This window comes from Zonotrichia albicollis, chromosome 4, assembly GCF_047830755.1.
Source record: "Zonotrichia albicollis isolate bZonAlb1 chromosome 4, bZonAlb1.hap1, whole genome shotgun sequence".
Taxonomy (NCBI): Eukaryota; Metazoa; Chordata; class Aves; order Passeriformes; family Passerellidae; genus Zonotrichia; species Zonotrichia albicollis.
The window spans coordinates 49,376,624-49,391,353 of record NC_133822.1 but is presented as its reverse complement, the minus strand read 5'-3'; the positions used below and the strand labels follow the sequence as shown (position 1 = coordinate 49,391,353).

Below are 14,730 nucleotides of genomic sequence, written 5' to 3'. Positions count from 1 at the left end.
TGGTTTTACCAGATGTTTGTTATGAAGTTCCCTTAAACTTTATATAGAGTAAGGCAGCCTGAACATATCAGTTGAAATAAAATGTGAATTTGGTATATTTAATGATATTTCTGTCTTTTTTAGTGGATCAGATGTTCTGGGAAGTTATGCAGCTGAGACGAGAGATGTCACTAGCAAAACTTGGCTATTACAAGGAAGAGCTCTAAAACTTTTTACTCTTGCGCGTGCATGAACTTCATTGAATATACATAACTAAAATTGCTGAACCTCTTTTTGTCACTTGATATTTATTTCCACAAAGTGGGTCCAAGATCTTTTTCCATTTGCAGATGGCACTAAGAAGTACTGTGATTGTTTTAAACTGACCTATGCTGTATATGCGTACATATAATACTTAGTTGAACAAATGTGGTAAGCACTTGCAGGTGTATTAGTGATTGTAATTTACATTTAAAAACAAATCTTCTGATTAAAGTGTTAATCTGAAACAGTCTCTGTCTCCTGTTGTTTGTGATGTAGAATGTGAACCTCCCCAGTAGGACACTCCAAAATATTTGCTCTTCATAAAATCACTTTTATAAATGCCTGGTATTTTCTTCATTGTAGTGTTTAGTAGCTCTCTATGCATGTGTGCCATTACAGTTAACAGACAGCTGGGAGAACGTGGAATTGTTTGAAGTGCTGCTTTCCTATACTTGCAATTTTTAAAAATATGTATGTGGGAAGAGAAACACATATAGTGAAGAGTCGCAGCACAATAAACCTGAGTATATTCTCTTTAGGGAAGGGTGCTTCTCAAATATGAAGGAACAATGAAATAATCTTGTTTGCTTTTTGGTTAGAAATCTTTTTTGACCCATATATGACTGCAAAAAACTTTATATTTCCCCTCTAATTTTCTTTCACTAGAATTTTTTCATTCCTTTAAGTTAGGTTTTTTTTCCCCCAGTCCTCTGGGATTTCCAGTTTTCAATGTCTTATACATAATTTCCCCCATAGTTGTTCTTGAAACTCAGAAATTTCCATTATGTGATTTCTTTAACATGCTGGTGATGATTTCCATATAATGTTACAATTTGTGTGTGTGAAAAAAATGGTGTCAGAAAACCCCCAAAAAGGATCCTGGCCTCTTAAGAGATGCTTTTTCTGTTGGAAGTGTTTCTTTGGCACTTGAAGTGGTCATTTGGTCATTTTTTTCCTGGGCATTGTCTCAGCTGAAAGCAGATAGTTGTGATGTTACAAGGAACATGCTTGTGGGTATGAACTGAACTTGCCTTTTTGGAAAAACATTGAATCTCAGTCCTGGCAACTATTTATCAGTTGCACACAAGATTAAAACTTTGACAGGTAAACTGACTAGAAGGTGAGCTTTATACAGGTTTTTTTTTCTAACAAGCATAATCTCAGTGGATCTCTTTGGTGTTGAACAAAACCAACACTATTTGTCATTGTCTCGCTGCAATGTTCTCTGTTTTCATAAGCGTCAACAAAATGGGCAGTGAAATTTAATACCATGCTTGTGTTGCTTTTATATACAGGAAAACCCTTTGCAAGTGTTGGCTTTGACCAGACATTTCAATGCTAAGATAAAAACAAACAACTGAACCTAGATATTATTAGTAATGGAGTATATAGGTCCAAGCTGGGCAATTTTAGTACTGAGGGAATACTCCCATCACTGGCTACTACTTGCTGTTGTAGAAACCTGGAATAATTCTACCAGCAGTTGTTAAAGGATTGTTTATCCATTCAATAATGCTAAGGAAGTCTGGCTTTACTCAGTCTTAGAAAGCAAGCTGTATTTATTTGTATTAATTTTTTATGTTAGGCTCATAAATGCTTCCTAAATGCTTGTTAATCCTTAGTTTAGATAATGAGATAGAACGGTTTCCATCATTAGCAAACAGTAGGCAAATGGTAGCCAGTAGCTACCATTTGGACTTACTATAAAACAAAATCCTGTTGCATAGTTAAGCAGAGAGAAGGGGCCTTTTTGTACATGTTGGTATCTAAAATGTACTATGCTGAGGAGTTTTTCTTGTACAAAGGTGTGCCCCATGTAGTGCATCTCACTAGTAATGACTGACTCAATTACATCAACATCTTGTAAATGCTGACTGACTTCTGTCTTCATGTCCTAATCCAAAATTATTTTCTATATTTTTCACATGAGCAGTTTATCATGAGAAACCTGTGTCACTGTGAGTGCCTGGGGCTTGTAAAAATGGGACAACTATTTGTCTAATGAATATAATTACTTCCAAAAATGTCATAATGTCAGACTTCATTGGAACTTCTGTTCATAACCAAATGCCTTTTTTTGATGTCTGCTCAAAACACTTGAGTATTTCTCTCCTGTTTGCTTAGTGGTGACAGAATGGGCAGTTTTCAGTGTTTAAAGATGAACTAAGAGAAAGTGTAGTAGAGTTTGCTGCTGGCCTTAAAAGAGCTTTGTTCCATGTTCTGCTTTCCCATATGTTTTCCAGTGTTACCTTAGACAAACAGGCTAATGTGTGATTTAGTTTTTTTAATAATAGTAACAGCATAGAAGTTCTACTTCCCTACCAGTGATGGCTTTGCTCTTGCATTTTTGATTACTGTCGCTTCTATTGGTAGTACTAATTACATGACCTATGTGAAAGTACAAAGACAAGATAAGTAATTTTTATTGCTGCATTTTTTGCGCATGTGTAATTAGTACTGGGACCAAAGGTCCTTAAAACGAGAACATTAGACTTACTGACAGGCTAGAACCCTTATCATATTTCCTCAAAAGCCTTGTTAGATTCTCCTTTTTTGTAGTTTAAGTCCTTTACGTAAAGCCTGAATCTAGTTACAGAGGAATGAAATCAGCTGAGACAGAGTCATTGAAATCCCTGACAAAATCATGATGTATGCCTTGGCATATTCATAATCATCTGGAGGAGACTACATTTGTCCCAGTGGGAGCTCTTCAAGTAGTAGGAAAGCAAAACACTTCTGGCTTTTCATGGATGTGGTGGGAGAAAATGAGGCCTTGCAGCAGTTCTTTGAAGGTAAGACTAGTTTCAAGAGAAGCCTTAACAATTTTTAGTGTCAGCAAAACCAATAATTGTTTGGGGGTAACTGAGGAAGAAAGGAGGAAGAAAAAATGCTCTGAAACCCAAAGCTGTGTTTACACTAAGTTATTGTGGAAGACAGTAGCAGAATGATTACAAATAGTACAGATGTGGTGCAGTGCCTTTTTCTTTGTGCTCTGGCCAGAATACCAAAGGGAAGGCACACCCAGCAAAGTCTGCAATATGGCTCGTTGCAGTGTAACACTTCTGAAATCTTAGTGATTTTCATGTGGTTAGAGATCTCACTTCCTCCTCAGTTTTGGCATGTCAGGTAAAGAGGGTTTTCTTTCCACCAACTGAAATGGCCTGATTGTAACTGGTAAAATGTTAATTGTGTCAGTATCCTCAGGACCCTCCTGAGGAGTTAAACCTGGATATTTTTGTCTTTTGGCTGGGATCATCTGTCCTGCCTTTTTCTCCAAGACATTTTCTATTCAAGCTCGTCCAATTAGTTTCATCATTTTCTCTTACTACACAATTCACTTCCTAATAGATCCCACAATAAAACTGCATTTTTATTATTATTATATTTATTTTATTATTTATTATTATTATTATCTCTGATAATGTGTTCAAAGGCTTTTTACTTTTGTTTTTTTTTTACTATTTTTTTTATCTCTCTCCAGTTTGCTTTTTGTTTTTAATATGTCATCTGATCTATTCCAAGCTGCTTTTGTTGTATTTGTTTTCAAATGCAGGTATTCACTGATCTCAAAGTACCTTGGGAAACTACCAAGTTAACTACTTGGGAAAATCACTCTTGTGATTTGCTTTCTTTGTTATTCTTTTCCCTGCTCCTCTTTTGGCCTGGGTGAGAGGTGGCAACTGTAACTTTTAAATTTTAATTTCAAGCTAAGATATTAAAAAATTGATCAAAGAAATATATTTAAGCCAAGAAATTTAAATGGGCGAACTACAGTCTAGAGGTGCTAGCAAGCAAATGTGTTGTTTTTAGGTGGTGGGAAATTCATACCATGTTCCTTTAGTTTATGTCATGGAGTTGAAAGGCTAACAAACTTTTTTGGCTTTGCTTTCAGCAGCATAATACTTGTTTTTATCATGATTTTTTTTTCCATTTTTTTTCCAACTGTTTCATTGCATACCAGTTAAATATCTAAATCGTGTTGAATACAAATTATATTACAAAAAAGCACAATTTTAAGGAATTCTCTTGGAAAACATGACTTTCTAGGGAAGTATAGGTTAGATTCTGTTGACTTTTGTGACAATGATACTTTGATGGTAGAAGGTGTGGCAGGGATTTTAGCTGTATAAGCTCTTTAATGAGAATTACTATTTTAAATTATATGATTATTACCTCAGCTCTTTTTTAGAAGGTCTTTTGGTGGTGTGTGCCAGGGTGAGAAGCCCTGTTGATTCCTTTTAATTACAGGAAAAACAAAACATCTTGGGATGTGATGGCCTTCCGTAATATGTGATTGTGCTGTGTTCCATTGGAATGTGACAGAGGTCTGCTGAGGCCATACAGCACACAGCGATGCTGTTAGATGGCTGAATTTCATTATCTGGACACGGATATGTGTCAAGGCTGCAAGAGCCAATCATTCATTCAGTGTGGAGTAGGCTCTCTTGCTTTTGTAAACCATAGGTAAGTCTGAAAAGGGAGCAAGCTGAAGTAGAGAGGTGGGTGGTTAGCCCTCTTTTCAAGCTGAGATTGTGTTTTCTGAGCACAAAGTCAATTTCAAGTAGTGGCATCTCTGCAGCTTAGCGCTACAGCTTGTGGGCTGGCTTTGTAACACCTCAATGAGGCAAAACCTCATGAAGCAAGAGTCAGAAATTGCTAGTGTTGATTTGGTGGTCTCTGTGATTAGTCATAGCAGTGTTAGAACATGTTTCTCATGGCTAAGAAAAACTGGATCTTGTGATATCAAGTGGAGAATGGTGCTAGGGTTCCTCAGTGGTTCAATTTTGGCTTACAAATGCATCAGCTGGCAGTTGATGAATCTGTAGACCTGCTTGGTAAAATTATTTGAAATTCATGAACGAAAAGAGTCCCCTCTGCCTTGTGCTTTAGCTCCTTACACTCCATATTTGTTTAGACACTCACTAGTAAGACAAAATTGCATCTGTTGTATTGTGAGGGGACAATACAGTCTGAAACAGGATTTTTTCTCAGGGAAAGTGAGATAATGTTTGTTTTCCTGGCAATCACTTCTTTGTATAGTTGACAGAACTTTTAGATTAGATATGAGTCTGGGATTTGACCATGGCTTTTTCTCATTTAAGTAAATGGTTTTGTCTAGTGTGCTGGGAAGTTTTCACTTTTTTTCTGTTTCATTTCACTTGCACATTAGAGTTCTCATCTTTGATGCAAGTTTTTTTCCTATTATTCTTGTTGAAATGAATATTTATAATTAAAAAATTCTGCATTTTAGAGTCTGTAAGTTCCTATTTGTCAAGGGAAGGTCAGAGCTCTCGATTAGTTCTTCCACCTGTGTGTGGCAGAACAATCTGTTCTTGCTGATGTTATCAATGAGAGAGATCTGGTAGAAGGTCAGCCTAGTTACTGTTGAACTTGGTCTTTTCTGTTGTAAGGTACTCTGAGGTGTCTGAAATGCATGTGTTTTGTCTGTGATCCAAAGAAATCTCTTCTTTAGTGGAATCATCAGCTCTCTCTCTATACTCATACTTCTGCATGGGTAACGTGGAACATGGATTAGAGTTTGTGGTAAATAATGAAGCCACTGAAGAAACATGCCCTTAAAATACAAAACCTCAGGGGTGCCACATACAGTTTTAAGGATGAGAGTTTGGAACAGGAATAAAAGATTAAATGAAATATATAAAATATTGATGGTAAGATTTTTTTCTATAGAAAATGTTACTTTGGGGGAAAAAAGTGTATCTTAACACAAACTCGCTCCTTACAATTTGGAGTAACAGGTCCTTCTGAAGTTGAATAACCTAGGCTGTGATACCTCCTGGCTGGCTACATCTGGTTTGTACTTATAACCTGTAGCTCTGCAGCTTGTGTCAATGACACCAGGTCTGTTCCAGTCATATTGAGCTGGACTTTTGTACACAATTTAAATGCCAACCAATCTTGGAGTCCATTACCATGAAAGAAGGGCCTATAAGCCCTATAAGTAATACTTACCTCAGTGTCAGTCAGTGAGGTTCAGCTGGGCCATTAAGCCTGTACAATGGAGCTCATAAAGTGCTGAAGCCTCTTTTTGTAAAAAAATACTTATTTCATGGTAAAGCGTCTTAAGCTGGAAATCAGTTATTATTTCTCAAGCAGAAACATATCCCTCAAGTTGCAAGGCTTTGTAGCAAGCTTGAATTTGTCTGTTCAACAAGCATTGCTGAACGCTGACCATGTTCTCTGTGCTGTTTTTACCCCTTGAGCTGGTATATAAGGATAGTTTCATGTGTAAAGCAGGTGATATTTTAACACTGATCTTACTATGGATAGCTGGACTTGGCCAGGAGCTTCCTGGCATCATCTTCTAATGTCAGGAAATTATTAGTTTAGTATTGATTTTTAGTCAATACTATTTCTCTGTCCCCCATCCTTCACTTTCCATTTAGATACCAGTGAAAAGGAGGCAGCTGATTTAAATGCAGATATACATAAGGCTACATGAAAGTATTCAGAGAATTGATCAAGGTAGGTTTTCAAGGATTGAGACTTGGTCACAGGACCATAGAGTCAAGCTGAGGAGCCAGGTGATGAGAGCCTCATGTCTGGAGGAAAGAAGGGGATGTCTGCCAAAGAGTAACTGCCAAATTAATAGGCTGAAATTCATATTTCTCCTTGGGAGCCTGTGGCTGGGTATTAGGGACAGGAGAGGTAAGAATGGACAGGAAACAGAAGACAGTGGTACTACTGGCAGGTTTTAGACTTGGGGACAAAACAACAGAAGTACCAAGCTTAAAAAGAAATGAGAAAAATATATAATCATATGCATGCTGTGACTGCAGTGTGTGTTCTGCAAACATCTGTGTGTGAACCCGCTGCCATGGCACTGCTTTGTCCTTTCACCTTCATCTGTTGGTTGGGTAGCTGGTAGTGCTCTGCACAGTAACACCAAAGTTGAATGTGTCACTCAGTGCAGACTCTTCCAGAGACTTCTGGGCATATTGCAGCATAAACTAAACTGCAAGCAGAGCCAAGCTGACGATTGAGGCTGCTGACTCCATATATCCTCCAGCAGCTCTTAGCCAGGCACATGGTTCTGTGCTTCCCAGAGGCCTCACCGCAGGGCTTGTCCTGCCACATAGACACAGTTCCCTGCACTCACAAGCATGTAGCATCCAGGCGAGTGACTGTCTTGCATGGTGCCCATATCTGTAAGTACTTACTGTGATCAAATGCCTGTGAAATGGAAGCCACCATTTAAAATAAATTTGCATATGATCCAAGAGGTCCTCCTCTGCTGGAACAGATGCTAGTACGTGATGCCACTGACCTGGAAAGTACACTAACAGAGTTCTACAGGGCAGCAAAATGTGCCCACTCTTCCGTGTACCTGCGTCACAAACATTCATTAGTGGTGGCCTGTCTTCCTGGTGTGTACTTCCTTCCTCTCCCTGCACTGCTTATTCTTTCATTCTCCTCCTCACCACTTAGCTGTTCATGCAAAGTGGAGAGATTAAGCAGAAATTATAGATATTTCTGTTATCATCACTTAGCAACAGAGCTAATATCTGAACTGTGGGATGTCCACTTGAAAAGCCTTGTCCATATTTGATTTAGAGCTGTATTCTTTGATTCAAAAGAACCTGTCTCTGATCTTGGTCAAAATAAAGGATTCTTGGTTGTATGGTACAGGAAAAACATTTTGTATTTGACTTCTGGCCTCAAGTTAGTAATCAAAGTATATATCATTCTTCATGAGGGTTTGGTGGTTTGAACAGGAAAAACAGGTGGGGTAAAAGAAGAAGAGAATCATTTTCCTGTGGACTATGTTAGTAAAAGGAGAAAGGTTTATAATTCTAGGTAGGAGGACCCTACATTCAGACATGAAGAATGAAAGGATGAGAATCCAACAGGTTTGAGGAAGGCTGCTAAGGAAACCCAATCCCTTGTGCACTCTCTAGCTGGTTTTGCAGAGTGATCTGCTGCTGCTTCCAGAAGTTGTGTGTTCCAGGTTTGCTGAGATAAGCTAGTGGGCTGCACCTATTGAATCTGTTCTCTGGTGCGCGTGGGACAGTTTTGTTTACATCATCAATAAATTGAGATGCAAGGATCTATCAGTAGCGCACCTCCAAGCTGCTATCCCCCAGTGAAAGGCAGTCAAAATTAAGGCTACAACACCAAGTAAACAGTACCTAGATTAATCTACAACCACAAAGCAATTTGGGAAATGTTTAGTAGCAATGTGGATTTATGTATTGAGGGAATCCTGTGCAAGGTGGTGGATTTTTAGATTCTGCTTGCATGAATGTCCTTTCTAAATACTGGATCAAGAAGGAACAGTATCAGACAAAGACACCAGAGAAGGAACTGAAGATATATTAGAGTAAGTGTCCTTTGCAAGGTAGTACAGTGAGAAGACAGCAAATGCACCAAAGGCAGTGACTACTCCTTGGCTCAGAGGCAGAGATTAACCTTTTGTGTTTTCATATGCTGCTGCCGAGCTGGGGGGACATGGTTGGTGTCAGACTCTAGGCTGAGCCTCACATCTCTGACTGTGTGGGATGGTCCATTTTGTCGTGTGTGAGTTGGGACTGAAGCACTTGCAGCTCAAGCAGGAATGTCAAGGCCCTTATCTTGTTTGCATTCTGACTGGCCACACCTGTATTTATGGAAGGCTTGCTGCAGAGGTGGGGAGCCTGCAGAGTAGGGCTCCATGGCTGGGTTTTTTAATGAGTGCCCGTTGACTTTCTACAAAAGTTGTCATGAATTCCGGAAACTTTATAATCATAAAATCTGTTTATAGCCTGCAGTTACTAAGCAACACAGGACAAAGTACTGAACTTTTCTATTCGCTAATACATTTAACATGTTAGTGGGCCGGTATTTTTACAATAAAAGGAAGCTACCAATCAAACATTTTAAAAGCTTTATTTGGACTTTATTTAAACTCAGATGGTGGATTTTCAAATGGAATTTTAGATCAGAAATTCATTGCAGTACCTGCTATTACTAATGCACCAAGTGGATCTGTGTAATATCTGAGCTTCAATTCAAAAAACTGTTTAGACCTCAATGTAAAGAAGTTGGAAACTATCTGCAAAACCCTTTTTCTCAGTTGCAGACTGGGGTTGTTCATCCTCCTGCTGTAGTAATTCCCTGAAGCCTTAATGCCATGCATTCCGTGGTGTTTGCCTGGTGCTGCACTGTCATCTGCAGTGCCCCTGCACATTGTTAATTACTCTGCAATTTCTCATCATCCTTTTTCCCAGAGTAACTAAACCAGAAGAATAACACTTTTGTTACACGAGACAGGACAGATTTGGTTTTCCTTTGTGTAGGACCATTGGTAGCATCACTTATTCTAAAACACTGACAATGCCTTCTAAATTTCTGCCCTTTTTACTTTTAACCTTAGGGCAAGATGTCCATGGAGCCTTGGAAAATCCCATGGTGGATACAAGCCTGTTGGAAGAATTCATTAGTAGTGACGTAGAGTTTGGAACTTTGTAAGTATTATAGAGAAATGTACTTCCTCTCCTTAGCCGCAGCTGTTGAATTGTTTTATTAGTAGATAAAAACAATTTATCTATGCCATGATGCAATCTGAGTTTCAAGAGGATTGTGCCTATCTTGGCATAGGTTCTTGAAGCTGCATAGGAGGACTTAGAAAAAATGAACTACAGCCAGTAATGGAAATATGGTAGTCTTCTGGTTCAATGGAATGAGTGATAATAAAGTCTGAGTTGATTCACAACTGTCGAGCTAATTGTGACATTAAATGCAGAGCTGTTACTTTAACGTTCCTGTAAGTGCTAATTTACTGTTTATGTACAGAATAAGTGATAAAAGTGAGACTACTGTATAGTAAATTGAGGGAATAACAGAAGTCTCTCAGTCTGAAGGAAGCAGAGCTACTGTTTTCACCCTAATTCTTAGATAGAACAGAAACTGTCCATCAGTCGCTTTTGAGACTAAAACTATTAAAGGATACATAGTGTGAAGGCTTATGGTCTGGGGTGGAAAATTATGTAGTATAGATCTATCAAAGACTTAAACACCAAATCTTTCAACTAGACAACTGTCAGATGATTGTTGTTCAAGGCAAAATACTATTAATAGGGTGACACTTGCACTTGCCAAGAAGCAGAGCAAGAAGGGATGTTTTAAAAATAATTAAACATTGAAGTTTTCATTCTAGACAGATTCAGCAGCACGTTTACTTAAAGTGAGCCAAATAGGCTCCTACCTGCTCTAAATAATGAATAATGAATTGATTCTCTTTGCCCACAGTATTAAAGTAAAGAAGAATGAAGAGAAGATTGTATGTAAATATCAATAACTTTTATTTTTAGAGTGACTAAATGTGTTTTAGGTTAATAAGATTATTGAACTCCTGTATGACAACTTAAAAATGCTATTATTTTGTTTTTATACATAAAGTATATCCAAAATGTAAATGTGTATATATATATATGCTATTATGTAGATTAAGTAAGTTAGATATTATAGTTACAGTGCTACAAAGTACTTACATGCAAGAAAACCATCTGTAAAACTATTATGTTTTCAAGGCTGAACAAGATTTTACGCTTACACTAGAGTTCTATTTTGTTACTTATGGGATTAAGAACATTTACTGAATCATTAGATCTGTACAGGTCAAATTATTAAGCATTTGTCTGTAGTGCAGAAAATTTGTGCATAAACAGAATAGCATATCATAAAGGGACATGTCAAAATACTTCAAAGGAGAAAAATATTAAAAGCCTCCATATATACATGCAAAATGCAAAACTCCATAATGCCATGTGCAATGAAAAGGGTGCTGTTACCACCAAGGTCTTGGGTGTACCTTGAAATTTCCATTAAAGATCATCTTGCATCAGAAAGGGCATCAGCATTACATTTATTCTTCTGTTACATTACATGTGAAGCACCATGTGATTTCCTCATCTTTTGCCACATTATCAGTGAAAGGAGAAAAAGGGTTGCCATGTCTTTGCTGAGTGGGCATTTCATTGATATACTATGTTTGTAATGTAGAATCATTTAAACTACAGATTATTTTCTTTTCCTTCAAAAAGCACAGTATCAGTTTCAGTAAAATTCTAACTTGGAGATATATCCCTACTACCTATTTACTTCATAAATACTTTCTCCTAGAAGCATCTCTCTATTTTACTGAAATAATGTACCTTAAAGCAGAAATCAAGTACCAAGGCAACATTTGAAGCCAGAATATGAACTGAATGTGCAGAAGGGAAGTTTTAGACTTTTATGTATGTATCTTTTAAAATTTTACAAAGCAAATTGGAATTCAGTATATATGGATCTAATATCCCACAGGGAATAGAAAAAAGAAATATTTACTAACTATTCAAAGCTGAAAACAAGGTTTAGAGTGTTGTAGTCATGATATTTAAAAGCATCACAGAATCTATTTTGAACGAATTTAAAGAATATTCTAATGTGGAATTTTAAAATTGATTTTTAAAGAGGAGCCATGTGGTTGAAGCTAACCCAAAATGCAGGGTTGTGGACATAACATGTTAGAAGACCACTAGCAATACCATTAAGAAATACTCAAGCAGATGTCAAAAGTAATAGGCAGTAGCCAAAAATGAAACTGCTCTCTTTAATTCTATCCAAACTGAGAAATATAAAACCTGCAGTAGAAACAATAGAGTGAAAATTTTCCATTGATGCTTGAAAATATTTGCTCTGTGTGTGTGATCATGCCTTTTATACATATGAGGGTGTCTCTTCAAGGAATTTTATTTTATTCAGCTTCTGAGAGAACACTCAGCTTTGGTACAGGAGCTGTTTCTCATTAGATTTCTGTTATCCTTCCTCTGCTGCTGCATTTTTAGCCTAACAAGCACCTTAAGACTTGTGTTTCAGATCAGGCTTCAGAGCAGTGTTTGAGCTGACAATTCATAGGAAAGGATTGAGAATCCATTTCTTGAACCTCCATCTACTCCTAATTGTAACAGAGGAAGCCTCTGTAGCTCCTCTGAATGGCAGCAAGATGGCATAGGATTTTCTCTTCCTTAACAGGGATGGAGATGCCACAGATTTTTAACCATTAGTTTAGAGAGAATGGGGCTCAAATCCCTTGTGAGGGCCATATGTTGAGAGTCACTGACGTGCCTGGATGTAACTGAAGAACCACTCATGGGAAGGAGGATTGAAACGAGCAGGTTGTGAAGGGGGATTTGGGTGAGAAGGGATGGGGATTGGGTCTTCCTTCATGGCAGAGAGCCACAGGAGATGGTCTGATGAAGTCTAGGTGACATTTCTCCTGTAAGAAGGGGCAGCAAACGTGGTGAGCAATGCTTCCTGATGACCCTTGTCAGTAGCCTGGTGGTCCCTCTCCACCTGCTTTCAGCATTTGCTGTTGTTGTCTTCTGTGTCTTGTTCCAGAAGAAATTAAAATATCTTTTTCATCCCCAGGCAAAGCCAGTTGCCAGACTCCCCACCGGACTCTGGCTCAGAACCGTGTTCCCCACCACAGCTACAAAGTAGGTGAATGAATTTGGCCTCTCCCAAGCCTGTGGAAGATCTCCAGCTCCTCTTCCCTGTTCTTATGTTGTCTGTTTATTTCTCTCAGCCCCATGGTGTGATGCTGTGTGGCCCAGTGGGCTGCAGCCTCCTCTCCCATGCCCATCTGTCAGGGCACCCAGCAAGCTTCCCTGCAGGTTCATGGAGACCTATCCTGACCCCAGTGCCACGGGGTATCCTTGCACCATCTCCCAAGGCTGCTGCCTGAAGACAGAAAATGCTGTGCCTCCATGGAATCATTCCACATCCTCCAGCTGTTCGGGTTTTAATTATTCATACTTCCAGCCTAATGCATCTCAGATTTCTGGGTAAATGATAAAGCTTTTATGCAAGGGGTGAGACATGCAAAAACCAGTATAACTGGTTTAAGACTGGTTTTAAGTCCCTGTGGGTGCAGGATTTTCCACAGGATGGCAGTGTTTAGACATTTTTGAGACACTTGTGATTGAGGGTCCTTTAAAATACCTTGATTGAAGTTTAGATTGTAAGTAGTAGTGCATTTCAATTTTTAAAACAATAGATGGCTAATGAGAAATCAAAGGGTTTTTCATAACTGGATTATAAAAATATTGAGGTGCTTTGCAATACCGGTTGTAGAGATTTGTGCATGAGGATCTTGTAAGTGTTCTAGGAAATAGCATAAGAGAAAGGAGTTTTCATATCTATGTAAGCAAGTGAAGCAGCAATCATATACTATGTGCCATATTAACCCACCAATGTGTTCTGCATGCTCAATTATTTTAAATGTTCTGGTATTTTAACATTAACTAGAAAAAAGGAAAATTATTCAAGATAAAAACTGTAATTTTAATGCAAAATGTCACGAAACTAAAGCCCTACCACCGATGCCCTGTATAAATTTTAAAATTGAATCAACTTCTTTATTCATGTGAAGTAAAAAAAAGAAGATATTTTGGAAGGAAAAAATTGGATAATTCTGTTTTAAAAACCCACCAACAGTCTTCTCCCTCAGCAAATCAGAATTTGCATGACAGTGCAGTTATAATGAGATAACAGGTACCTGGGTGTTCTTTTGTTATGATTCTGTAATATCTGTGTTTGAACTTATAAAGGAGTAATGCAACATGTGTTTTCACAAAAGTATTTCTGCAGCATCAAGCAAAAAAAGGAAGCTCTCCCAATTACTAGGAGATGGGATTGATTCTCCAGTGCAGTCTCAGGATTCCAGACAAGGTGAGCAAGTGTGTGAAGAGGACATTCAGTGTTTTATGCCATAGACGAGTGAATACTTGAGGAGCCCAGCTCCTACTGGCTCAGAAAATGTAATGGTATTATTGGTCTATACTCCACTACCCAGTTTGGAGGAATTTACCTTTTTGGAGAACCAGGATTTATTTCTATTTGGCCAAGAGAAAAGAGCATTAGAGGTTCATGTTTCCTGAGGCTTTTCTTGATAGAACATTCTGCCTGTTTCCATATGCAAACCTCCACTACAGAGATGGTAATATATTTGGCTTACTTTGTTTGGCACTAACTTGACTGGCCAAATAAACAATTTTGGATCAGCTGAACAGGGAATTAGTGGGGTGGATGAGCAAAGAAATTGCCATTTCCCATTATCCCCTTCACTCCATGTTTTGTTTTCTACAAAGTGTGTGCATAAGCAAGCTTGGTAAAAGCAGCATGCTCTTTCCCATCTTGCCCATATTGCTTTCGTTCATTGTTTTATCAAGATAAAAAAATAAGCTCATACTGATTGATACAAAAAACCTTATTAGGTATGTACAGAAATGAATGAGCATCTGTGAAGTGTGAGGCTCTCTCTGAATGAACAGTTTGTAATGACCAATTTACCTGAGGAATTTTACCCATGTCTGTTAGTGAAAAATCTGAGTGGCTTGTTATTTCTTCAGAGTAAGTTATTTGTCAGGATTAAATCAATCTTTTGGAACACGTTTAATAAATATCAATTGGATTTAGTAAGTTGCTTTTTCTTTGATATTTTTG

The 14,730-nt window shown here is 38.0% G+C and overlaps 2 protein-coding genes across 8 annotated transcripts in view; both read left to right on the top strand.

Moving 5' to 3' along the window:
* RAB3IP (RAB3A interacting protein) overlaps window positions 1–492 on the top strand; it is a 32,491-nt gene extending 31,999 nt beyond the window's left edge. For all 5 annotated transcript variants that reach the window (XM_074539738.1, XM_074539736.1, XM_074539737.1 and 2 more), the window contains one exon: window positions 124–492. In XM_074539738.1, coding sequence (XP_074395839.1) covers window positions 124–206 — 83 coding nt within the window. In that variant the 3' untranslated portion in view covers window positions 207–492. The remainder of the gene's footprint in view (window positions 1–123) is intronic.
* A 144-nt stretch (window positions 493–636) lies between these two features.
* Window positions 637–14,730, top strand: part of MYRFL (myelin regulatory factor like) — a 58,532-nt gene continuing 44,438 nt past the window's right edge. For all 3 annotated transcript variants that reach the window (XR_012580070.1, XR_012580069.1, XM_074539735.1), the window contains exons 1-4: window positions 637–9,707; window positions 12,655–12,722; window positions 12,812–13,070; window positions 13,865–13,956. Coding sequence is in view for 1 of the 3 variants with exons in the window: in XM_074539735.1 (XP_074395836.1) it covers window positions 9,577–9,707; window positions 12,655–12,722; window positions 12,812–13,070; window positions 13,865–13,956 (550 nt within the window). In the remaining 2 variants the exon portion in view is untranslated. The remainder of the gene's footprint in view (window positions 9,708–12,654; window positions 12,723–12,811; window positions 13,071–13,864; window positions 13,957–14,730) is intronic.